Source organism: Hyperoodon ampullatus, assembly GCF_949752795.1.
Source record: "Hyperoodon ampullatus genome assembly, chromosome: 10".
NCBI classification, from domain to species: Eukaryota; Metazoa; Chordata; class Mammalia; order Artiodactyla; family Ziphiidae; genus Hyperoodon; species Hyperoodon ampullatus.
This window is the reverse complement of record NC_136923.1, coordinates 12,102,094-12,126,169: the sequence shown is the minus strand read 5'-3', so window position 1 is coordinate 12,126,169 and position 24,076 is coordinate 12,102,094. Positions and strand designations below refer to the sequence as shown.

General features: G+C 42.0%; 1 protein-coding gene across 5 annotated transcripts in view; it reads left to right on the top strand.

Moving 5' to 3' along the window:
• ITPR1 (inositol 1,4,5-trisphosphate receptor type 1) overlaps nucleotides 1–24,076 on the top strand; it is a gene marked incomplete at both ends in the record, with an annotated part of 307,403 nt that overhangs the window by 123,516 nt on the left and 159,811 nt on the right. For 3 of the 5 annotated variants that reach the window (XM_079713011.1, XM_079713010.1, XM_079713009.1), the window contains 13 exons: nucleotides 3,583–3,682; nucleotides 4,671–4,831; nucleotides 5,352–5,493; nucleotides 8,101–8,259; nucleotides 10,365–10,537; nucleotides 12,423–12,542; nucleotides 13,549–13,743; nucleotides 16,273–16,524; nucleotides 17,054–17,195; nucleotides 17,931–18,084; nucleotides 19,119–19,306; nucleotides 23,055–23,193; nucleotides 23,720–23,778. In XM_079713011.1, the coding sequence (XP_079569137.1) occupies nucleotides 3,583–3,682; nucleotides 4,671–4,831; nucleotides 5,352–5,493; nucleotides 8,101–8,259; nucleotides 10,365–10,537; nucleotides 12,423–12,542; nucleotides 13,549–13,743; nucleotides 16,273–16,524; nucleotides 17,054–17,195; nucleotides 17,931–18,084; nucleotides 19,119–19,306; nucleotides 23,055–23,193; nucleotides 23,720–23,778 (1,984 nt within the window). Of the gene's footprint in view, nucleotides 1–3,582; nucleotides 3,683–4,670; nucleotides 4,832–5,351; nucleotides 5,494–8,100; nucleotides 8,260–10,364; nucleotides 10,538–12,422; nucleotides 12,543–13,548; nucleotides 13,744–16,272; nucleotides 16,525–17,053; nucleotides 17,196–17,930; nucleotides 18,125–19,118; nucleotides 19,307–23,054; nucleotides 23,194–23,719; nucleotides 23,779–24,076 lie in introns of all 5 variants that reach the window. The other 2 variants (XM_079713008.1, XM_079713007.1) reach the window with 1 other exon arrangement.

Here is a 24,076-nt window from a genome sequence, read left to right as displayed (position 1 = left end):
ACTGTTGCCTAATCCAAGGTCACAAAGATTGATGCTAATGTTTTCTTCTGAGAGTTTTAGTAGTTTGTGCTCTTTTCACTTAGATCTTTGATCGATTTTGAGGTCATTTTTAAAAGTATGGTTTGAAGTAGGGTAGATTGCTTTTGTAAAGTGTCCTTTCTCACTGACTACCTAGATAGGCATAGGGACTATAGAATCCAATTGCGTTTTGGTTTAAGTACTTTTCCATGTGTTGTGTCCTCTATTCTGGAAGTTCTTTAATGGATTTTGTTTTTAGGCTTCCAGAAGACAAGGTAATGACGTTAGTTTTATTTGCTAAGTTTTTTGTTTGTAAGGGTTAGCAAAGAACAGAACCATGTGATGTAAAATATCTGTCAGAAGATATTTCATGGCATTCCCTTGGTGAAGAGGAATGAGGTGCCAGTTGGCCATATTCCCCAGTGGGTTGGAAATCCCCATGATCCCGTGGGAAGGGGAAGTTTGAATTTCTAGGTCAGTTTGCCAAACAGCTTTGGTTGGCTGTAGAGCCCTGCTTCTGTATCCCCTTGATTCATTACTGTTTCTCTGTTGGAAAACATTCTTTGTGGGCAGTTGTCCATAGACAGACTGATTGTTAACTCATAAGCAAGGGAAGCCTTGTGTTCACCCTGGAAAAAGTGTCTGGCATGGTTTACCAATGTGTTTATTATTAGTTATGATCTTGGACTTGGTCTTAGCTTTCTAAATTTTTATCTGTTCTTGCCCTTGGCCACCAGCCTCAGAGCCAGAAGTAAACAGGGCCTCTTATTCATTGATTCAGTGGAGTCATAAAAATTTTAGGAAGAGTACACACATTTCCCTCCATCTTAGAGTTGTGCTAAATTTTGCTTCTTTGAAGATCAGAAAGTCTGGCGGTAGATACATGAAAGTACCTGAAATGTTACCAGTAAAGAACTTTTTTGTAATAGTCATTGCTTGAAAGAATGCTTTCAAGACAAACTGAAAGGGATAGTGACAAGTCCCGAATATAATAAGCAAGATAGTAAAATTGCAATTTATGCAAATTAGGTGCAATAAATGAACATTGGGAGAGCATCCAGCTTTGTGGTTCTTTTGCAGCTGTCCTGATATCATGACTTTTGAGCTAAGGATTGGGAATGAGACTTCAGATGAATAGGTAGAATGCCCTTGGTATTTTAAATGAACTTTGACACAGAACTCTATAGAATGTAGTCAATCATCCAAGTAAAAGTTAAGCTCCAAGCTTTCAGTTATACTTTGAAAATAAGAAAATGAATCCAAGTTCCTCAGAAGAAAAAATGCACATCTCTGTCAAATTTCTTGTTCATGTTGTTTAATTTATATTTGTGCTATTCAGAGTAAATACCACTTGTAATTTTCAAGACAGTTAAAATGAAGGAAGTTAGAGGATCTACTGAAGAGATGTGCCTGGTTTAATGTGCCCTCCCCGCTGCCCCTTTCCCATGAACTTGGGATGCTACTGTTTTGAATTCCTCTTAATGCAAATGACTTCCATGCTGTCCTTTCTGCTCTGGTCCCACCAGTGTTTAAAGTTCCAGCTCAAGTTTTCTGTAACAAAAATATTCCGTGACTCCCTGAAGCCTCCTTAATCTCCTCCTCTAAAAGTACTTACCTTGACTGTCTCCCATCTTAAAGCCTTTCTAATGTGTCTCCTGTTACTTTTGCTTGGCGTGTGTTCATTTCATCTCACTAATGCGACGGTAGATTCCTTAAGAGCAAGTATTATGTCACTACTTCTTTAAAAGAAAAGCAAATTTGAAAAACATTGTAAAATGATCCATGCTCGTCATAAAAAGAAGCAACAACAAAAATATTTTAAAATCTCATGGAGAACAAAGAGACAAGTAAAAAATTACATAAAATCTAACCATTCAGAGGTAACTACAACAAACATTTTGGTTTTCTGTAGTTTCAGACATGTCTCTGGGCACACAGATAACCTGTGTATAATTTATCATAAATGAATCATAAGCTATTTTTAACATTTTTTCCACTGAACAATATATCCTGTACATACTTCCAAGTGAACAAATATCGACTGTAATCATTTTAAAGAACTCTGTACTATTCTGTCTTACATACTATAATTAACTAGCCCATTACTGAGACATTGGGTTGTTTGAAAGATTTTAACTATTATAAATAATGCTTTGTTGAACATCTTTCTGCCTCATTTTGCACCTGTGCTGTCATATCTTAAGAAATATAAAAATAAGATTGCTAGATGAGAAGGTAGATACATTTTACATGTTATACAAAGCGCCAGACTCTCTTCAAGAGTTTAACCTGTTGACACTCTTACCATGAGTGTGTAGAACTCATTTCTCTAAGCTCTGTAAGCTCTCTGAGCTCTAAGTACTGGGTTGTATCAGTTTCCAGGATCTTTGGAATATGATACAATAAAATGATATATTGTTTTAATTTGTATAAATTGAGGAAGTTGAATATATACTTGGATGTTTATTGGTCATTTATGTTTCTTTATTAAATTACTGGTTTGTGTACGTGTTCCATTTTCATTTCCAATATTCATGATGTTTTTCTTACTGATTTTTAAGATCTCTCTCTATATGTGGATTAATACCCTTTTATACTATATATTAATCTTTTATTTTCCCAGGCTGTCATTTTTCTTTCAGTTTTGTTCATGATGATTTTTAAACTTTTTTCTACTTTTGCTGTATGGAAATGTAAAATTTAAACTATGTAATAAGATGTATCCATCTTTTGCTTCTGAAATTTGGAAATCTTATATTTTGTTATGTGCTTCAAAAGGCTTTCTCTCTCACAAGATTATTAAATTTTTACTCACATTTTCTTCCAGGCATTTTATGGTTTTATTTTTTGCTATATTGATACATATGAACATTTCAGTTACTGCTTTATCATCTCTCATGATAAGCACTAATAGGTACTCAGTAAATACTTTTTGTTACTCTGTCTCATGCTCAGTCTGTTCTGAGATAGTCATTCACAGTGTATAATTTTATACATGCATACCTCAGAAATACTGTGGGTTCAGTTCCAGACTATCGCAATAAAGCGAGTATCACAATAAAGCAAGTCACACAAATCTGGGGGTTTCACAGTGCATATGAAAGTCACGTTTACAGAACACTGTTATCTATTAAGTGTGCAATAGCATTATGTCTTAAAAAACAATGTACATATTTAATTTAAAAACACTTTATTGCCAAAAATGGAACCTATAGACTTGCATGATGAACAAACCTTTGATTTGTTAAAAAAACAAAAAAACAGTGTCTGTTAAGGGCAATAGAGCCAAACACTGATAGAATGAGGTGTGGCTGCATTTAGAAATACAGCACGAGACAATCACCTTAGAGTGATTATGAATGGTTTGCCACTGTAGATCTGTCAAAGTGTATCTTGGACCAGAACTGTTTGCTCTTAAGTTTATGCTGTTCAATGTGTGTAGCGGAAAACCATTTTGGTATCCTTTTTTTATTCTTATGGGATGTATTCTAGGCCAGTGGCTATAGAGAGCCTAAATAGCCCTGTCCCTAAAATCCTTTCTCTTTTTTTTTTCTTTTCCTTTAGAAACTCATATGTCCGGCTCAGACACCTGTGTACTAATACCTGGGTTCACAGCACAAATATCCCCATTGACAAGGAAGAAGAAAAACCTGTGATGCTAAAAGTAAGTCCCTGAACTTGGCTGCCTCCCTTGGTCTCATGCTCCCAATAAAAGGGCTCCTTTGAGGGCAGATGGAGGCGTATGGAGGTCTGAAGTTGTTGCTTCGGCAGGAGTGTGGTGGCAGACAAACTTGAATGTGATGAAAGAATTCTTTCCAAGGGACCTGGCTAAAGCAAGCCCAGGGCTTTTGAAATAACTAGAACCTTTTATTTTGTTCCATAGCTTCTGCCCTAAAGATTGAGCAATTGTCTGGATTTCATGTCTGTCTGAAGGCTGATTTTGGCTGGGGGAATGTTTGCTTGTGCCTTGACATAAGTCACATACCTAGTTGATTTCCCACAATCTTTATTATTTCTTTATTTCTCTTTGTATTTAAATGTGTACTTTTATTTCTTGAAAGTTCTTCCAGCCTCTTTAATTTCTCTCTCTGAAGCCCACCTCTCCTTTCTCACCTTGTTCAGGATCATAGAGCATAAATACATGGATATAGGGTTTTTCTTTTTAAAAAATGGTATTGTACTCTCACATATTATTTTTTGGTGATGGGGAAGATTATTGGAATTTTTTCCTCTACTTTAATGAACATTTTCAGGTACATAGAAAAGCTAAAAGATCGGTGCAGTGTCTACCCTTATAATATCTCAGAAACAAGAATTACCATTTTGTACATTTGATTTTTTCCCTATGTATTTATAAATGTGTTTTTAAATTACAAAAGTCTCAGATGCTCCCTGTAACACATGAAGCTATAAAATCATAGTACTGCGCCATTTCCTGCCTTACTTTTCTCCACAGTACCAACCTCTAGAGGTAACAGCTGTTGATGATTTGGGCTACATCTTTCCAGGTGTTTTTCTATGTCTGTTTATTTGAACCACAAGAGAGCTCTAGGCTTTCTGGATTGCCCCATGTCCCATAAATACAGTGTTTGATTAATGTCTTACCCTCTCCGTCTAAGAGGCTGTTCCACAAAGACCATCTTGCTTTTCAGATTGGAACCTCTCCCGTGAAGGAAGACAAAGAAGCATTTGCCATAGTTCCAGTCTCTCCTGCTGAGGTTCGGGACCTGGACTTTGCCAATGATGCCAGCAAGGTGCTGGGCTCCATAGCTGGGAAGCTGGAGAAGGGCACCATCACCCAGAATGAAAGAAGGTGAGGGCTCCCTGCCAGAACCAGGCACGCTCATCCTCACCCACTGTGGGTTTTTGAAATCCCTTGCAGAGAGAGAGGGTGCTTGGAAGAGCTCCGTGTGAGAGCAGCAGGCCTTAGCATTTGTGGGTGGCTTCAACTTGTGGTTTTCAAGAAATAGGTACTTTTGCTTTCACTGTTCTGAAAGTCTCTAAACTTGTAAATATCTCGTTCTTTCTCTGTTTCCCTGTCTCCAACTTGGTCTCTGGAACTATCTTACTGAATGTCAGGGGTTGAGGTTACTCTGAGATAAAATGTAATGTCTAATATTTTGTGAAGGTGGTAATGTTTTTGTGGACAATGAGGTATTGTCTCTGTTTCACTCTTATTGGTAATTGGCCTCAAGTGACAATTTCAAGGAAACTGGGAGAATGGGTTTGCTTCTGCTTAACTGGTTCCTTTGGCCTGAAGGCTTCCAAGGTGAAGCTTTCAGCCTGTTGCACATCGAACACTTCCCATATCTAATAGCTTTTTTCCTCCTAAGATCTGTAACCAAGCTGCTGGAAGACTTGGTTTACTTTGTCACTGGTGGAACTAATTCCGGTCAAGATGTTCTTGAAGTGGTTTTCTCTAAGCCCAACAGAGAGCGGCAGAAGCTGATGAGAGAACAGAATATTCTCAAGCAGGTCAGTAAGTGGTGACATATTGGGTTGGCTTTATAAGAAATCAGTGGTATCACTGCTCTTATAGAGGGATGTGAATGATTTCCACCTCGCAGGCTTGATCCATTGCCTTTAAAAAAAAAAAAAAAAGACTTAATTTTTTAGAGCAGTTTTAAGTTCACAGCAAAAGTGAGTGGAAAGTAGAGAGATTCCCCGGGGACCTCATACCTCCACACACACACAGCCTTCCCTGTTATTAGCATCCCCACCAGAGAGGTGCATTTGTTATAGCTGATGAACCTACACTGACACATCATAATTGTCCAAAGTCTGTAGTTTACATTAAGGCTCACTCTTGGTGGTGTACATGCTATGGGTTTGAACAAATGTATAATCACATGTATCCATTATTATCACGTCATACAGAGTAGTTTCATTGCCCTAAAAATCCTCTGTGCTCTGCCTATTTGTCCCTCCCTTTCCCCCAACTTTTGGCAAGCAACCACTGATTTTTTTTTTTAACATCTTTATTGGAGTATAATTGCTTTACAATGGTGTGTTAGTTTCTGCTGTATAACAAAGTGAATCAGCTATACATATACATATGTCCCCATATCTCCTCCCTCTTGCGTCTCCCTCCCACCCTTCCTATCCCCTCTAGGTGGACACAAAGCACTGAGCTGATCTCCCTGTGCTATGGGGCTGCTTCCCACTAGCTATCTATTTTACATTTGATAGTGTATACATGTCCATGCCACTCTCTCACTTCTTCCCAGCTTACCCTCCCCCCTCCCCGTGTCCTCAATTCCATTCTCTACATCTGTGTCTTTATTCCTGTCCTGCCCCTGGGTTCTTCAGAACCACTTTTTTTTTTTTAGATTCCATATATATGTGTTAGCATACGGTATTTGTTTTTCTCTTTTTGACTTAACTTCACTCTGTATGAGACTCTAGGTCCATCCACCTCACTACAAATAACTCAGTTTCATTTCTTTATATGGCTGAGTAATATTCCATTGTATATATGTGCCACATCTTCTTTATCCATTCATCTCTTGATGGACACTTAGGTTGCTTCCATGTCCTGGCTATTGTACATAGCATAGCTATGTGCTACAATGAACATTGTGGTGCATGACTCTTTGAATTATGGTTTTCTCTGGATATATGTCCAGTAGTGGGATTGCTGGGTCATATGGTAGTTCTAGTTTTAGTTTTTTAAGGAACCTCCATACTGTTCTCCATAGTGGCTGTATCAGTTTACATTCCCACCAACAGTGCAAGAAGTTTCCCTTTTCTCCACACCCTCTCCAGCATTTATTGTTTGTAGATCTTTTGATGATGGCCCATTGATCTTTTTATTGTCTTCATAGTTTTGCCTTTTCCAGAATGTCATATAGTTAGTATCATACTGTATGTACCTTTTTCAGATTTTACTTCTTTCACTTAGTAAAATGCATTCAAGTTTCCTGCATCTTTTTATGGTTTGATAGTTCAGTTGATTGTTAACACACTTGTTGAATATCAGCCGTGTGAGAATTTACCTGTTAGGAACCCCAACAAGAATTCAGTTGACAACTTTATTTTCCTCACAAATAATATCAAGTGCAGTGTATCCTTAAGGTTATTTCATGTATCTGGGAGATTTGGAGTATATGATAAACTCAGAAGGCCTGTAGAGGCTCTTATGGGGACCATTATAAGTCACCAAAAAATCTTCCTATAAATGAAGAATGAATAGAAAATAAAATGAACTCACAGAAAATACATAGATGATGTAATCTGGTATAAAGTTAAATAAACTGGGGTAGAAATAAATTAGAATAAACTGGGGTAGAAGTACATTAGAGGGAGAAAAGTGACAAGTCCAGGGTAGATGAAGTACATGGAAATGTATGCCATACAGTTCTCTAAAGCTGTTGGAGGCTGGGCCACTAGAGCCAAAAGAAAAATGTGTTAGTTACAAGTCCCATAGTTCTCCCTAGGAACTTGGATTTGAGAATCCTTTCTCCTTTTGGACTGTGATAGACAATATTTATTAACACTCCATCCTGTTTCAACAAGGGTTTAAAGTCCCAGAATAAATTATGCCCTGCTGTTTGATGTGATAACTGCCAAATAAGACCTCTGGCTTAATGCCCATGCTCTTTTCCACAGTAATGATTCCTAGAGGGTCTGAAACTGTGGAGGAGCCTTCGTTGAGCACTTGTGTGACACTTACTATCTACTTTAATCCTTACAAAACCCTTGTGAGCTAGGTATTATTCTCTCCATATTACTGCTGAGAAAACTGAAGGTTACCTTGACCATGATCTGTACCTGTAGGAAAGTAATAAAGATGTGTAATTTCAACCTAGAATCTGCTGATTCCAGAGTCTGTGCTCTCAGGCACTGCTTGAAACACTGCCTTTTCAAGTATTTGAGGACCAATTAGGTCCAGGAGGACTGAATTCAGGGAGGAGCCAGTCCCAGTTGATGGAATGAATGCAGTTTTCAGGTTCATGATTGTTTGCATAGAGAGATTTTCCTATATAGTTTAGCCACCCTTGAGGTTATATTACTTCCAAAGAGAAGGTTAGCCCTTAAAACAGTAGGTGATGGCAGTTTGTATTCTTTTCTTTCTGCAAACAGATCTTCAAGTTGTTACAGGCCCCATTCACAGACTGTGGTGACGGCCCAATGCTACGTCTGGAGGAGCTGGGGGACCAGCGGCACGCACCCTTCAGACACATCTGCCGCCTCTGCTACAGGGTCCTGAGACACTCCCAGCAGGACTACAGGAAGAACCAGGTTGGGATTAAGGACCAATGGGAAGTGATGGGTAGCTTCCTCCCTGAAGTTCATGTACTTTTCTCAATGAGTTTTAGGTGTCACATGTATATTTATTTAATAGTAGTTCACTGTTAAGTTTGCTCTTAGAAAGGAAACACAAATTTCTTTTGCAAGCCTGGGAAGATATATTACAGAGTTGAGAGGGATACCTGAAAATTCCCCTTCTACAGCCACCTTTGAATGAGATTTCTTTTCCTTGACATTGGTATTACATATACAGTACTTCTTATGGCCCATTCCCGTAAGACTTAAGGGCACACTGATTCCATGTGCTTATATTGAAGATGGAGTGAAATCTTTTCTTCCTGTCCCATCCATTTCCTCCATCTCTGCTGGTAACTTTCTCTTTGTTTTGGTTCTGGCTCATGTTTTATGACATTCTAAGTCATCAACTGTGTAATGACAGCAAACACACACACAACCAATATATTCTCTCCGTGAATTAGGTGCTTTAACCTCTGTGAGGGTTCCTAACGATTGGCCATTCTGAGGAATCACTGTATCAGTAGTTCTTAACTGGGAGTAATTTTTCCCCCAGGGGACATATGGAAATGTCTGGAGACCCTATTGAGTGTCGTGAGTTGGGGATGCTACTGGCATCTAGGGGGCAGAGGCCACGGATGCCATTAACCCCGGCCATGCACAGCACAGCCCCCTGCAACAAAGAATTTTGCGGCCCAAGAAGTCAGTAGGTAGTGCTGAGGTTGAGAAACCCTGCGCTCCGTAAACTACTGTAGGTGCACAGAGTGATGCTTGTTGTAACCGGAACTCCAATCCCTGCCTTGTGTTACAAAAGGTTTTGATTTTAAGCTCTGAATGCTCCTACATCTGGCCTTTAAATTTAAACTGTTCTCTGTAGTTAAAGGTTTTTGTGTGTCGTCATAAAGATAGTGTTGATCCTAAGCAGTGCTCTAAAATGTTAGATGTAACTTTGTTAGCTAGTATTTCTAAACCTTTCACTTTGCCTTTGCTACTGTTTAAATATAAAATATCACATACCCGTGATGCTATGTTTGGTAGTTTTATGGTTGCTATAAATCTACCTCTGGTGCATGAATACCATACTCATACCACACTAGTGCCAAAGTGATTTTATTCTCTTCCAGTGAGGATACATCAGAGTCTGTAGTGTGTGCCAGGACATTTTGCTTGTACATGAGGGGAGTAAACCAGTCCCTCTTGCTGCAACTCTGGATGTCTTTGCTTGGTTGCTTATGGACCCTGTGCCAGCTGGTAGTAGTATATCCCTGGGGGCTGATGAATTCCCAAACATGCATCCTTATAGAGTGAGGGCTGAAGTGTGGCCCATGTCTGCTATGTTCATCCTGAGTCACTTTTAGAATTCTGGAATTAATGAAAAAAAATTATACCAAGTTTCAAGGGCCGTTTGAACTTTGAGCAAGCAAATAGTCTGTTTTGGGCAGGGAAAATGTCTTTGAATAGCAACAAACAAATATTCATAAGAGGCTTCCTGGAGTTCTTAAATATTTTTATGGAATGTCATGTCTGATCCCCAAAAAGAAGCCAGAGGTGTTTTCGTATGTTCTACGAATGTAATTGACTGGCTTACGTATTCCTAACTTGTTTCTGCTACCCACTGACTTTAAAAATGTATTTTCACCCCAGATAAGGAAAACACAATGGGGTAGCATTGTTCTAAATATCCAGGTAGGCTTGACTGTGTTTAATCAGCAACACAGAGCAGTGAGGCACGGTTAAATCGTCTTGAATTAGTAATAAAATCAGAGCTGAAACACAACTTTTGACCTTTCGAAAAATAAGTTAATCCATTAAAATTTATACAGTGGGCTTAATAAAAATGCCTATCTGTAAATACAGGATATTTTACTTCATTACATCTGTGTGGCAGGTTGAGTAAAAATAAAGGATGCGAGGGAGTGTGCAGCTGTCGCCCTGGATTAGAAAGTTGTGGGAAGATGCTCCCCTGCGATTTCCCTCGTGGGCAGTGGTGCTCCCCAGGGGCTACTGCCCCCTCCCTTCCTTCCAGCCTCATCCCATTGTCTCCAGTCCTCCCCACTCACCTCGCTTTCCTTCCTTCCAAGGAGTACATAGCCAAGCAGTTTGGCTTCATGCAGAAGCAGATCGGCTATGACGTGCTGGCTGAAGACACCATCACGGCACTGCTCCACAACAATCGGAAACTCCTAGAAAAACACATCACCGCAGCGGAGATCGACACCTTCGTCAGCCTGGTGCGAAAGAACAGGGAGCCCAGGTGAGGCGGGGGCGGGGTTGATAGGCAGAAGGTGTCTTTGCATTTCCGATGCAGGCACTGAGCGGGTCATGGTGCTTTTTCCTGGATTTCCTTTGTTTGGGGCTGTTAGGGAGGGACAGGTTTTTTTTTTTTTTTTTTTTTTTTTGCGGTACGCAGGCCTCTCACTGTTGTGGCCTCTCCCGTTGCGGAGCACAGGTTCCGGACGCCCAGGCTCAGCGGCCATGGCTCACGGGCCCAGCCGCTCTGCGGCATGTGGAATCTTCCCGGACCGGGGCACGAACCCGTGTCCCCTGCATTGGCAGGCGGACTCTCAACCACTGCGCCACCAGGGGAGCCCAGTATTTTTTTTTATTTTAACATCTTTATTGGAGTATAATTGCTTTACAATGGTGTGTTAGTTTCTGCTTTATAACAAAGTGAATCAGTTATACATATGCATATGTTCCCATATCTCTTCCCTTTTGTGTCTCCCTCCCTCCCACCCTCCCTATCCCACCCCTCTAGGTGGTCACAAAGCACTGAGCTGATCTCCCTGTGCTATGCAGCTGCTTCCCACTAGCTACAGGTTTTGATTGGGCAGGTCTTGACAGGCTCTTTGATGAGTAGCGGAAAGAGCTTGGTATGGGAATGAGACCAGGGTAGAATCCTAGCTGCAACATTTACCAGCTGGGTGACCTTGAACTTTAACTTCCTCATCTGCTAGATGGGTCATTGTGCAAATTAAATGAGAATAAATACATGTGAAGTGCCTGGCACTTAGTAGGTGCACAGTAAATGACAACTATCGGGTCACTCATTCACTTTGTAGCACCCCGTGGTGATCAGTTAGAACTCCCCCAAATATCATCAGTTAGTCTTTTGCACACATAGTTGTGACTTGAGTGTTTTTATTTACGTTAGTGAATTCTGTCAATTCTGTTGCATTCATACAGATCTCCCCCTCCCCCTACGCTCTCTTCCCTCTTTTTTCCTCCTTCTAATTAATTAAGATGCACACCATTTCAGGTGAAGTGGGAAATAGTTTACAGTGTGCGTATCATGAACGGTGACACTGGAAAGCTGAAAGTGTTCTTTTAAAAATGACGGCCCCCACCCATAAAATAACATTTTATGGCCCATTCTCATGTGCCAGTGTGTGAACTAAGTAAGCACTTGGCATGAATTAGCTCATTTAATCCTCAGAAGAACTCTCTGACGTTCTATATTAGCCTTTTTTGTCGATGAGAAAACTGAACCACAGTGAGGTTAAGTAATTCCCCCCAGATAACAGTACATATCAGAACGTAGTGGATAAGAACCAGAACCAGGGTTCTGATTTGGGCCTCAAGCATCAGAGCCTTGCCCCTCACCACTCTGGGTACCCTGCATCCTAACCAGGTCTTCCTTACGTGAACTTCTTACTTGGTGGTTCCTTCTGTTCATTTTTACCTTGTCAGCTCTTCCTCACAACAGTCACTGCCATCCTTCCTCTTTTGCTTTTCTTTCTTTGCTCTCCCTCCGTTCCTCTCTCCCTCCCTCCCTCCCTCTCTACCTCCTTCCCTCCCTCCCTCCTTCCCTCCTTCCTTCCTTCCTCCCTCCCTCCCTCCCTCCCTCCCTCCGTTCCTCTCTCCCTCCCTCCCTCCCTCCCTTCTTCCTTCCTTCCTTCCTTCCTTCCTTCCTTCCTCCCTCCCTCCCTCCCTCCCTTCCATCTATCCATCCATCCTTCCTTCCCTCTGGTGTCTGGGTTTCTGGGGGTTCCATAGATGCTGACATTAAAACCCAAAGCCTCACTGACTTGTGTTAAAGGTAGGCTGGGTCAGTCCTCTTGAGGGAGAGCCAGGCTCCCAGAGCCCAACCCCTGCTCTGTCTACAGAAACTGTTTTATTTGGTTTCTCTTTCTCGATAGATTCTTAGATTACCTCTCTGATCTCTGCGTGTCCATGAACAAATCCATTCCGGTGACCCAGGAACTGATATGTAAAGCTGTGCTGAATCCAACCAACGCTGACATTCTGATTGAGACCAAGTGAGTGAGGTCTGCGGGTTTAAGATAAAGAGAGATGAGAACGGGATTTAGGTGGAGAATGTGTGGCTCAGTGGATGTCTGTGCTCATAGGTAATAAAACCCAGCTCCTTGATTTCTGAAGTCAGGTTGGCTGGCTATTGATCGTCCTCTTGCAAAGGTCTTGATCAGAGGAATTATCAAGTTTGCTTTTGGTGTGGGCTCCTCTGCATGGTGATGTCACATACTTTGACAGTAATGTGAGCTCACCAGGGAACGTTTTACACACCCTTGGTTTAATTTTAAGAGTTTAAAATTCTCTAATTATGATCATCAGTTTTAAATTTTAAAGGAGGTAATTCATTATTGATATTAAGTCATTGTAGGGAAGAGCTTGTTAAATCATCACTGTTCAAAAAGTGTTAATTGGTCCACAGAAGTTTTGGTAATAGTAGCAATTCGTTTTTAGCAGGGGAGCAGTTTTCCTGAGAAGCATAGTGTCAGTAATATTTAAATGTTAAAAAAAAATGTTTAAAAGAAGTTTATTTAAAAAACACTAAATTATGCTCTAAACTAGTGATTTTTTTTTGTTTCTCATGCATAACTTAATTTTGGGCTTGGGCTGATTCCGGCTTTCTCAACCTTGGCGTTTTGATGTTTGGGGCCACGTAATTCTTTGCTGTGGGTTCTGTCCTCTGCACTGTAGGATGTGTAGCAGCCTCCCTGCTTCTACGTGCTAGGTGCCAACAGTACCCCTCCCATTTGGTTGGGACAACCACAAATGTCTCCAGACATTGCTAAATGTCCCCTGGGAGACACAGTCACCCTGGTGGAGAACCCCTGGGCTAAAGCGTATGAAGACGTTAATGTTTGGTTCTTTGTGGTTCTGCCGATGGGAGAAGTGAAGTGGCTTTCTGTGTGTGTCTTTGTGCTGAAAGTGCAGCTAGAGTTCAATGCTTTAATACAGTTGATCAGTGATGAGCAAGGATTTCAGACATAATGAGTTCCCCCCCCTCCTCTTATTTTCCAGGTTGGTACTCTCTCGTTTCGAATTTGAAGGTGTTTCTACTGGAGAGAACGCTCTGGAGGCAGGAGAGGATGAGGAAGAGGTGTGGCTGTTTTGGAGGGACAGCAGCAAAGAGGTTCGCAGTAAGAGCGTGAGGGAACTGGCGCAGGATGCTAAGGAGGGGCAAAAAGAAGACCGAGACGTCCTCAGCTACTACAGGTGCGAGGGTGGCATGGGTGTCCTCTGATGAGATCGTCTGTCAGAAAGACGGATGTGTACTTCGGGAGTTTGTAGAGTGTAAGCTTTCATTGATACTTAGATAGGACATTGCTCTCTGGGTGTGGCTCCGTCAAAAGAAGGCTGAGTGTTTGCACCAGCCCCCAGTTACAGTTGATCCCTACATAGCATGGCACATGACACGGATATATTTTGTAGTCGTTAAGAGTCAGGCTGCGGGGTCACCTCTCTACATAGTTGTTTGTTTGTTTGTTTTTTTGCGGTACGCGGGCCTTTCACTGTTGTGGGCTCTCCCGTTGTGGAGCACAGGCTCCGGACACGCAGGCTCAGCAGCCATGGCTCACGGGCCCAGCTGCTCCGGGGCATGTGGGATCCTCCCGGACTGGGGCACGAACCCGTGTCCCCTGTATCGGCAGGCAGACTCTCAACCACTGCGCCACCAGGGAAGCCCTACGTAGTAGCTTTTTGACTTTGGTCAAGTTATTTACCTCTTTAGGTCCCAGTTTCTTTATCTATAAAATAGAGACAATAGTTACAACGTCATAGAACTTTTGCAGACAGAGCTAGGAAATGTGTGTGTCTGTACACACATCTGTTTGTCTACGTAGACACACACATATCTATTTCTATATCAATCTATATAAATGTAAACAAAATCATGAGTTCACATCAGTACTTCCAGTTCTGTTCCAACACTGTAGCGTGATTCTAGCCTTCACCCTTCTGTATTCATAACTCCTTCCTCTGACAGCGAGAACCTGGCTGGCACTGTCCCCGCCATGTTGCTCAGTCTCCATCGCTGCCAGTCACCTCCTCCCTCCCAGCGTCACCTCGGTCCCAGCTCTGAGATCTGCTGACTCAATAAATACTTTTAAAATAAAAGAAGAGGGAAGGAAAGATGAGGAAGTGCTTACAGCATTTTTTAATAGAAATAAATAAAACTTTGCAATTACAATGCCCTTTGTTACCTCCTATATTCTTTCTCTCCATTCAGGCAGATGGTGTGTGACCTTCCACACTCTTTGTGTGTTTATATTTTACATTTCTGTACATTCATAAATAATACATAGTATTTTGTTGATTCTTAAAATTTTATATAAATGGTTCCAGAGTCTGAGTTCCATTCTGAAATCTGCCTTATTTTTTCATATTGTTTCTGAAATGGATTCATGCTAATGGTGGTAGGTCCATTTCTTTCATTTGGACTGCTGAATGCTATTCCATTTTATTACTGTGCCACATTTTCATTGCTCTTTGATATTCAGTGTATGCCACAGTTTAGTTTTTCATGTCGGGAAATATCCTTGTTCAAATTTGTGCATATGTGTAGGAGTTTCCATTCCACACCAGGGAATTATGAGATTGGGGGGTATGCATATTTTAAACTGACCAACCAATCCTAAATTGGCTATTTTGGTGTACACTCCCACCAAAAGAGAACTTTTATTTCCCTTTGTCTTTGCTATCTCTGAGTACTGTGATGCTTTTTTAATTTTTGTTAATCTTACGAGCATGAAATAGAACATAGGTTAATCCTCGTTTCACTGATATCTAGTGCGGTTGAGAATATTTCCAACTCATGATTATTGGTAATAAATAGGGTTTTAAAGTTAGAAGCTAGAATTTGCCACTGTGGAACCTTATGGCTTTCTTATTTCACATTATGGGTATGGTTACTCTTTTTTTTTTTTTTTGCGGTCCACGGGCCTCTCACTGTTGTGGCCTCTCCCACTGCGGAGCACAGGCTCCGGACGCGCAGGCTCAGCGGCCATGGCTCACGGGCCCAGCCGCTCCGCGGCATGTGGGATCCTCCTGGACCAGGGCATGAACCCGCATCCCCTGCATCGGCAGGTGGACTCTCAACCACTGTGCCACCAGGGAAGCCCCTGGTTACTCTTTTAATGTTTGCTATGTCTTCTGCTGACAGTGAATGAGAAAGAGTGTTTCAGTGGTCAGATTTGGAAGTCAACAGAGATCATATGTAATTAGGTGAGGAAGAAACTGTAACATTTTGAGGAACTCCCTATTTCTTCTACCATGTTTTTCACGTGTGTGTAAAAGTCAAAGAGGAGGGCTCTGTGGGATAAGACCCTGAAAGTATCATAAAATTTCTAAGCAGACTCAGTAAGGGTCTGAAACCTTTACCATTTCCTATGCGGTCTTTCATATGCTGCATAAAAGCAGAACTAAAGAAACAGGCAACCGTTTTCAGCCTAATGCTTCTCCCCACCACCAGCATTTTGTAAAATAAACAAGGGCAAAATGGCATCAACTAGCCATGTAATTACTCCCACACAGCAGGGTAGGCACATGTGACTGTTGGCGTGGCTTGAACTGTTCCTTTTTCCGCTTGGTACAGAAGCCAGAGTTTGCATACACAAGCACGTGAAGAGTGTTGATGTGTAAGTTCCCGTGGCCGCCTGTCACTCCCATGAGATTTGTGGCCCCCCGTGACTCTCCTGCTGTGTGTTTCCATGAGCGTGAGCCCTGTGTAACTTTCCTTTTCTCCAGGTACCAGCTGAACCTCTTTGCGAGGATGTGCCTGGACCGCCAGTACCTCGCCATCAACGAAATCTCAGGCCAGCTGGACGTGGATCTCATTCTCCGCTGCATGTCTGATGAGAACCTGCCCTATGACCTGCGGGCATCTTTCTGCCGTCTCATGCTCCACATGCATGTGGACCGAGACCCACAGGAGCAAGTCACTCCCGTGAAATACGCCCGCCTCTGGTCCGAGATTCCCTCCGAGATCGCCATTGATGAGTGAGCCTGGCTCCTTCACCCTGTTAAGACCTCATTCATGTTGCTTTAAAACTTCTTAGTTACAGTGTTCTGTGTAGCGGAAGACAAACCACTTATGGTCAGGTTAATAAGTCTAGTTAAATCAGAGAGGAAAGATAAGTCATTTTTTCTTTATGCTTACGATATAATTAAGGGTGGCAAATGTCATTTGTTTCCTCAAGAATGTAAAAGATGGCATGATTGTCCTTTTATATCTCTTTTATTCAACAAATGTTTAAGTGTCTCCCGCATGCCAGGCTCAAGGAATCTATCTGGGAACAAACAAGAAAACTGTGTGTACACTAGTGGGGAAAGACAGACAGTAACCAAGATAAAGGACTAAAATATATACCTTGGTGTGGTGGGTGCTGAGGGGGGAAAAGTAAAGTAGGGCTGGAGGCTGGGAAGTGTTGGGGTGGATGGTGTTAGCTCTGGGGGCTGAGCAAACAGGGAAGGCCTCACTGGTCAGAACTTGAAATTTGATTTCCTTTTCTTTCTCCTTTCCTTTTAGCTATGATAGTAGTGGTGCTTCCAAAGATGAAATTAAGGAGAGGTTTGCTCAGACCATGGAATTTGTGGAGGAGTATTTAAGAGATGTGGTGTGTCAGAGGTTCCCTTTCTCTGATAAGGAGAAAAATAAACTTACATTTGAGGTAACTCATGGTGAAGTGATCTGTGTGTTTTGTCTGCTTTGTATTGATCATTTTTCTATGGGGTAAATAGAAAATAGGTGGTGATTTTTTTTTATCATGATACTCTGGTTTTGTAATAAAAAGGAATTCAGCTCAGTTTTGTTGCAGAGTAAAATAGAACTAATACCAGTCACTTGGCTTAAGGTAGTTATGCTTCTGGAAGAAATACATATGGTGAACTGAATCATGTAAAAGGATAGAACATTATGTGTAATCTGTACATTATGTTAAAAGTGACAGGAAAGAAACAGTCTGTCTTGGGATCTGTCATAGGTTAATCATTTGAGGGACATAAATCCTTATTACCTTTGAGTTGAGTATTTCTCTTTGAGATCACTTTGCCCTTTGAGGAATTAGATTTCCAAGGACTGCTCTGTTATCTGTGTCCTTGATTTGTATACCTTGGCTTGCCCTGTATTATCTCTGGGAAGCTGCACAGAGCCAATGATGAGGTCAGTGTTTTATTAACCAGTCATCAGAACAGATCAGTAGCTTTGCAGGGTTTTGTTTCTTATCTTTTCTCCTTATGAAACAAAATGAAATTTGGTCAGGAACTGCAAGTAAAATGAATGCCTTCTCTTACTGTAAAGAAGGTCAGAATCAGTCATTTATAAAATAGTCAACCTAAAATGGAAGTGAAGGATACTGTTTACCTAATACCGTCTTCCTCCTCTCTCTCTTTTTTAAATACAATAGGTTGTAAACTTAGCTAGGAATCTTATATACTTTGGTTTCTACAACTTCTCTGACCTTCTACGATTAACCAAAATCCTCCTGGCCATATTGGACTGTGTGCACGTGACCACAATCTTCCCCATCAGCAAAATGGCGAAGGGAGAGGAGAATAAAGGTGAGAATAACATGGAGAAGCTGAGGAGGGAGATCTCACGGCGCCCATACGTCATGACATACTTGCCCGGCCCCTCTTCCTGCTCTTCTCATACTTACTGTGTGGTGGCGCGTCCTTTCTTTGTCCTTTTCTTCTCAACTTTTCATTATGAACATTTTCAGATATAAATAAAGGTGGAAAGAATAGTACAGTGGACACCTGTAGACCCACGACTTAGAGTCAATGATGATTAACACTTTATTGTATTTTTTATAGTTATATATATGAGTCTGTACATTTCACTGCACCATTTGAAAGTTGCCTAACACTTGCCTAGTGCTTATGTCTTAAAGATACATGTCATTGTTTTTGATGTGTCATGAGGTCCTCAAATGTTTATATTAGTATATGAGTAAGTGAAATCCAGACTGTGTCTGGGTATCCTATTTCCAATTTGTAGATAGGAAAATCTGCCTTCATATGTTTTTTTCCCCCTCTGTTTTAGGGTCGTAGTAGACACATACTAGGTAGTCATGTGTGGATTATTGTTTAACTGGTCTCTACAGCTAGAATAGAAAAAGTACGTTTACTTACGTCCTACTGTCTGTTAGGGCCTGTGCTCAGTCGTTTTGCATACATTTTGCCACTTAATCTCTGTCCGTTGGGCTCCGTTATTCTCATTTTATAGTGGAAGAAACCGACCCTCAGGGGTAGCATAATGTATTCAAGATCAGGTGGCTGTTGGTAGCAGCACCAGATGTGTGTCTTGTTAGCTCCTGCATCCCTGGTTCTGTGCACAGCAACAAGCATGTAGTAGGTGACCAATAAAATTTGGCAGGTGAATTAACATACATAAATGCTCCATACTCTCTCCTCTACTCCTTGAAGCCCTGCATTTCTGATGGTTGTTAACTGTTTCAGGTTCCCAGGGTCTTAGAATGTATTGGAACAGAGACATGTTTAGTGATTTGTCCCAAAGAGCCTCTGCCCCTGGCCAGGTGCCCAGAGCGCACACCAGGGATGTCATGACCAAGGTTTGTCCTGGCCCTTCCTAGGTAGTAACGTGATGCGGTCCATCCATGGGGTTGGGGAGCTGATGACCCAGGTGGTGCTCCGGGGAGGAGGCTTCCTGCCCATGACTCCCACGGCCACCGCCCCTGAGGGCAACGTGAAGCAAGCAGAGCCGGAGAAGGAGGACATCATGGTGATGGACACCAAGTTGAAGATCATTGAAATACTCCAGGTAACCGTGGGCCGGGGTGGGGGCAGGGTGGGCGGGAGTGTGCTTCCCAGGGGACCATCTGCATCCAGCGTCCCTGCTTTGATGGAGCCCTAGGCTTTCTGGGAAGAGAGTGGAGGTAGAGTCTTAGCTCGGCCTCAAGTGCTGTTTCTGAATTGGCCCTCTGCTCCCTGTGCTGTCATCTCCTGTCCCTTCCCAGCATGCCCTGTTCCTCCAGCCATGCCACACTTTCTGCAGTTACCTTACATTTCCCTAGTCATTGGTCTCTGTCTTCACCCACTTAGAATTAACTCACTTACCCTTCTATACATAGCTGAATTCCCTGTTTTTTGTTCATAACTCAGTCAGGGTTCCATTAGGTTTGTAACTCCTCCCTCAATCCTTCCCTTCCTCCCTCCCTTATTCATTCATTCATTCATTCATTCATTCAACAGCCATTTATAGAGACTGATTCCATGCTGAGTACTTTTTTTTTTTAACCTCTAACAGTGTTACTGTGAGAGGGATATATTTGTTTAAATTTTGAGTACCACATTACAAATTAATTATAATTATACAGTTTAAACATCATCTACCATTTCAGTTAACAATGAGAATAAAGCATATTTGTTTCTAATGCCCTTTTTTATATGCATTATCTCATTTAATCTTTTTTTCACACACACACACACACACACACACACACACACTGTATTTTATTTTTACAAGAGATAAATAAACTGACACCAAGCATTGTAAATGGATGACCACAACAAAAGCAACAATGATTGCAATTACCAAACACGAAACACACTCAGACTATGTCATAATATTGACATTCAGTCCAGTAATCCTCCAGTGTAACAGCTACTTTGCAGTGAAAATTGATTTGTATATTTTTTGCCTCTGAGTCCTTGTGGGATTTTTTTTTTTTACTCAAACAGAATATCACAAAAATTATAATCATCCTCATCAGTTCACTCAGTCCCATGTAATTAGTTTTTTTTTCATCTTGATCTTTTGTTAGCACTTTTATGAATTCATCAGTTTTCCATTAGAGTTCTGAAAATGCTTATTCATTCAGTTCAGCTGTATAGTCAGTTACCAGAAACCTGTCCTTGTCAGAGCATGCTGAGTACTTTTAAGCACTGAAGATGCAGCAATGAACAGAATCATTCCTGCTTACATTTTGATAGGAGGCATAGACATATAAAAATGTATATACTAAGGATGTTAAAATATAAGAGTCAAGCTGGTTTGGAGGCCATTGGGGTTAAAGGCCACGGGTACTGTTTTTGATGGAGTTGTCAGAGAAGGTCTCCCCATTAAGGTCACGTGATCAGAGACCTGAATGCAATGAGGGAGCTAGTATGTGGGTATCTAGGAAAACAGTCTCCAGGACTCCAAGAGGGAACAATAAATGCAAAGACCTGAGGTGGGAGCATACTTGACGAGTCTGGGAACAGGTCAGGTTCAAGAGAGAATGGGAGAAGATGAAGTGGGGAGTCAATACCTACAACCTCTTGAGTGGATTTGCTGTAAAGATGAACAGAGAAAAGTGGGAAGGTGGCTGCAGGGTGATTATTGGTAATATTTAAGTTGGGAGATGTCAGCAAGATTGTCTGCTGAATGGGAGTGATCACGTAGAGAGGGAAGACTTACTGTTGAAGGGGAGAGAGGATCAATTGTAGGAGCAAAGTCCTGGCATAGGCAAGAGAGGGTGGGAGCCAGTTTACTGGAGAGGCCGTGATCTTCCATATGAGAACCTCCCAGCCTGCCAACAGTGTGCGTTTTCCTCTTTCTGCTCCTTGGTAATTTTTTATTCATTAACAAAATCAGCTGTTCCTTCATGAATAAAATACTGTTATCACCTTTCTCTCTCATCCCGCACTGTCTAATCTCAACCCCGGAACATGGAGTAGAGAACTATAAATGTTTACAGATTTGAGGATTTTTTTTCGATTCTGAAATCACAGTTAGCTAATGGTTTGAAAACATCAGTGGGATTCCTCAAAATAATTACTGAAGGCAATAAAGAGTGATTTAAATAAAGGAGAAAACTCCTTGAATTTATGTCTGACCAAAAGTAGAGAAGGATTTCAAGGATTTCTTAGGCCATGGCTTACAGGTCCCAAGTATGTGAATATCGTGCATGTTTATCAGAACTGATGCGGTGTGAAACTCGGTTACATCTTGAGGTCTACTCACTGTCCTAATCTGAGCACATTTGGTTGATGGATTCATTCTTTCAGCAAATACTTACTGATCCCTTACCATATGCAAGGCACTTTGCTGGGCTCTATGAGGAATGCACAGATGCTTTGGACACAGGCTATGTCTACAGGGGGTTTATAGTCTAATAGGAAGATGAGGTGTGATGAAGCTGTGTGTACATGGAAATAAAGCCATGAGAAAAGTGTTCTCCTGAGATATGGCTAGGTCATGTGATCCCATTTAGTAAGGACCAGAGGAGGTAAGATTTTCTCGGAGCCTGTAGGCCTGGACGGGATATGTATAGAAACAAGGGGCCGTTCTCAGGTGGATGGAGCAGGTTGAACCAGGACATCATGGCGCATGGGTCCGTAAGCTGTTCTCCTTGGGCAGGGACGTGGAGTGTGCCGAAGGGAAGTTATCAGAAATGAGGTTGGAAAGGCGGACTGCGCCATGCTCTAGGGAGCTCTGGGTGCCTGAAGTATTAGGACTTTACTCGGTGGGGAGCCTTTGAACGTTTTCAAGCAGGGGGCTAACCTAAGAAGAAGCACCTTTGAGTTGTGGATCTGGTAAACTTGCTTCTGTAATGGCCGAGGAGGGAGATAGAGGCTGTGAGTGGGGGTAAACAACGGCGGGAGAGAGATCCGTGAGGAGTGGCAGAGGCCGAACCAGCAGGGCTTAGTCACTGATGAGGTGTGTGTATCAAGGAAGGAAGAGTTGATGGTCCCGAGGTTGACTGGGGGTGGGAGAACCCAGGCAGAATGGACACTGTTAGTTTGGTACAATACTGAGTTTGAGACTCTGGGAAACCCCCAAAGGGGATGTCCAGCAGTCGGTAGGAAACGTGGACCAAGAGCTTGGAAGATAAGCCAAGGATCTGTTTCAGTCCAGGAGAGGTGACAGCCCTGGCATTGGGTAAGGTCGCCAGGAGGGCCAGGCAGAGATAAGGAGAGAATGGAAGGGAGAATGTCAGTAAGGCCCTTAAACCATGCCAGGTGGTTGATCTTTCTTTTTGGCTCCAGCCACAAACATGGAAAAAGTGACTTTCTGTTGGAGTGAACTGGGAGGGGATACAGGGAGTGAAAGAAGAGGGAGCCCAAGTGTTTGTATCTACATCAGAGAAAACAATCAGTAATAGAAAATAAGACCCAAACTAATTTTCAGTACTGAAAACACATTTTTCTCTGTCAGTTCTTTTAAAAGCAGCCAGCTTCACCCTTCTTAAGGCCCAGAGTTGGCATTCAATACTTGCTGAACTAAAGCAATGTTTTATAGAGGATGGAGTGGAGAGTGAGTGATGTGCTGTTCTGAGCATTAAATTAATTGCCGGGATGCTGGAGTTTACACTAGAAGCTAAGGTCCTGTGGGCGAACTTGCTATACTCCTAGAAGTCTTTTGTTAAAGTGACTGTTGAAATCTAAGCCCAATATCTGGCTCACGTAGTGTTTAAGGTAATTGATGCAGCAGACGCCAGGCCCAGCCAGAGTGCGGTGGCTTGGCAGAAGTTCCAGGTGGTCTGCTAATGTAACCAATCTGTTTCCATTTCCACTTGAATCTTTAGTTTATTTTGAATGTGAGGTTGGATTATAGGATCTCCTGCCTCCTGTGTATATTTAAGCGGGAGTTTGATGAAAGCAATTCCCAGACTTCGGAAACATCCTCCGGAAGCAGCAGCCAAGAGGGACCAAGTAATGTACCAGGTTAGTGATGCCAGAATGGGGTTTCAGCCATAAAATGGGACCTGGGTCTAATGAAAACTGGAAGTGCAAAGAGTATGTTCTAGAACAAGGGTAATATGTGAACGTTTTTGAAGATGACTGCATTTTAGAATGAGACCCTGGGAGTTACCCTTTTGGGGCAGGGGAATAATTGAAAGGGCCCAGATCCCTTCTGGGATAGATCTTATTTCCTTCCATCTTGGAGTGTCTTAGTCATAAGACAGCTGAGGGTTCTAGTGTTACGGTGAAATACAAAAAAACAAAAAAAACAAAAAACCCAAAACAAAACTCTCTTAAGAAAATTTACTGTCCACTACCAACTTTTCCTCATGGTGGATGTTTTTCCCTGCCCGGGAAATAGTGGTGATGGATAAGGAGAAGGGTGGTGTAGAAATAACCCCACCTATCGAGGCCTGAGGGGCAGGGGTGAGCCTGTTTGGGGGGAAGTTCACGAGCAGCGCGTTTTCACCCCTTCCTGCACCTGAAGTTCTCTTCTCTGACTTTACAGGTGCTCTTGATTTTGAACACATTGAAGAGCAGGCCGAGGGCATCTTTGGAGGAAGGAAAGTATATTTTCACTTTCTGTTTTGTAGGTGGTTCTAAGATGGGGGAGGCTTCTCCTTTACTGTACTAGGAAACGTTTAGTCTTTGGGTTTAGGTTGTTTGACTGCTCTCTTCATAACTCTAAGTACTCAGGTCAGAGTGATCTTAGTTGGGTTCATGTGTGTGTGTGTTTCCTGCTTACAACAGAAAGAATTGACGGAGGTGTCCCAAAGTACACACATGACAAAACTTTTTTAAATGGTGAGGAAATAGAGTTGAAAGAAACGGGGGGCTCAAAACAGAGTGAGTGTAGCAAGATCAT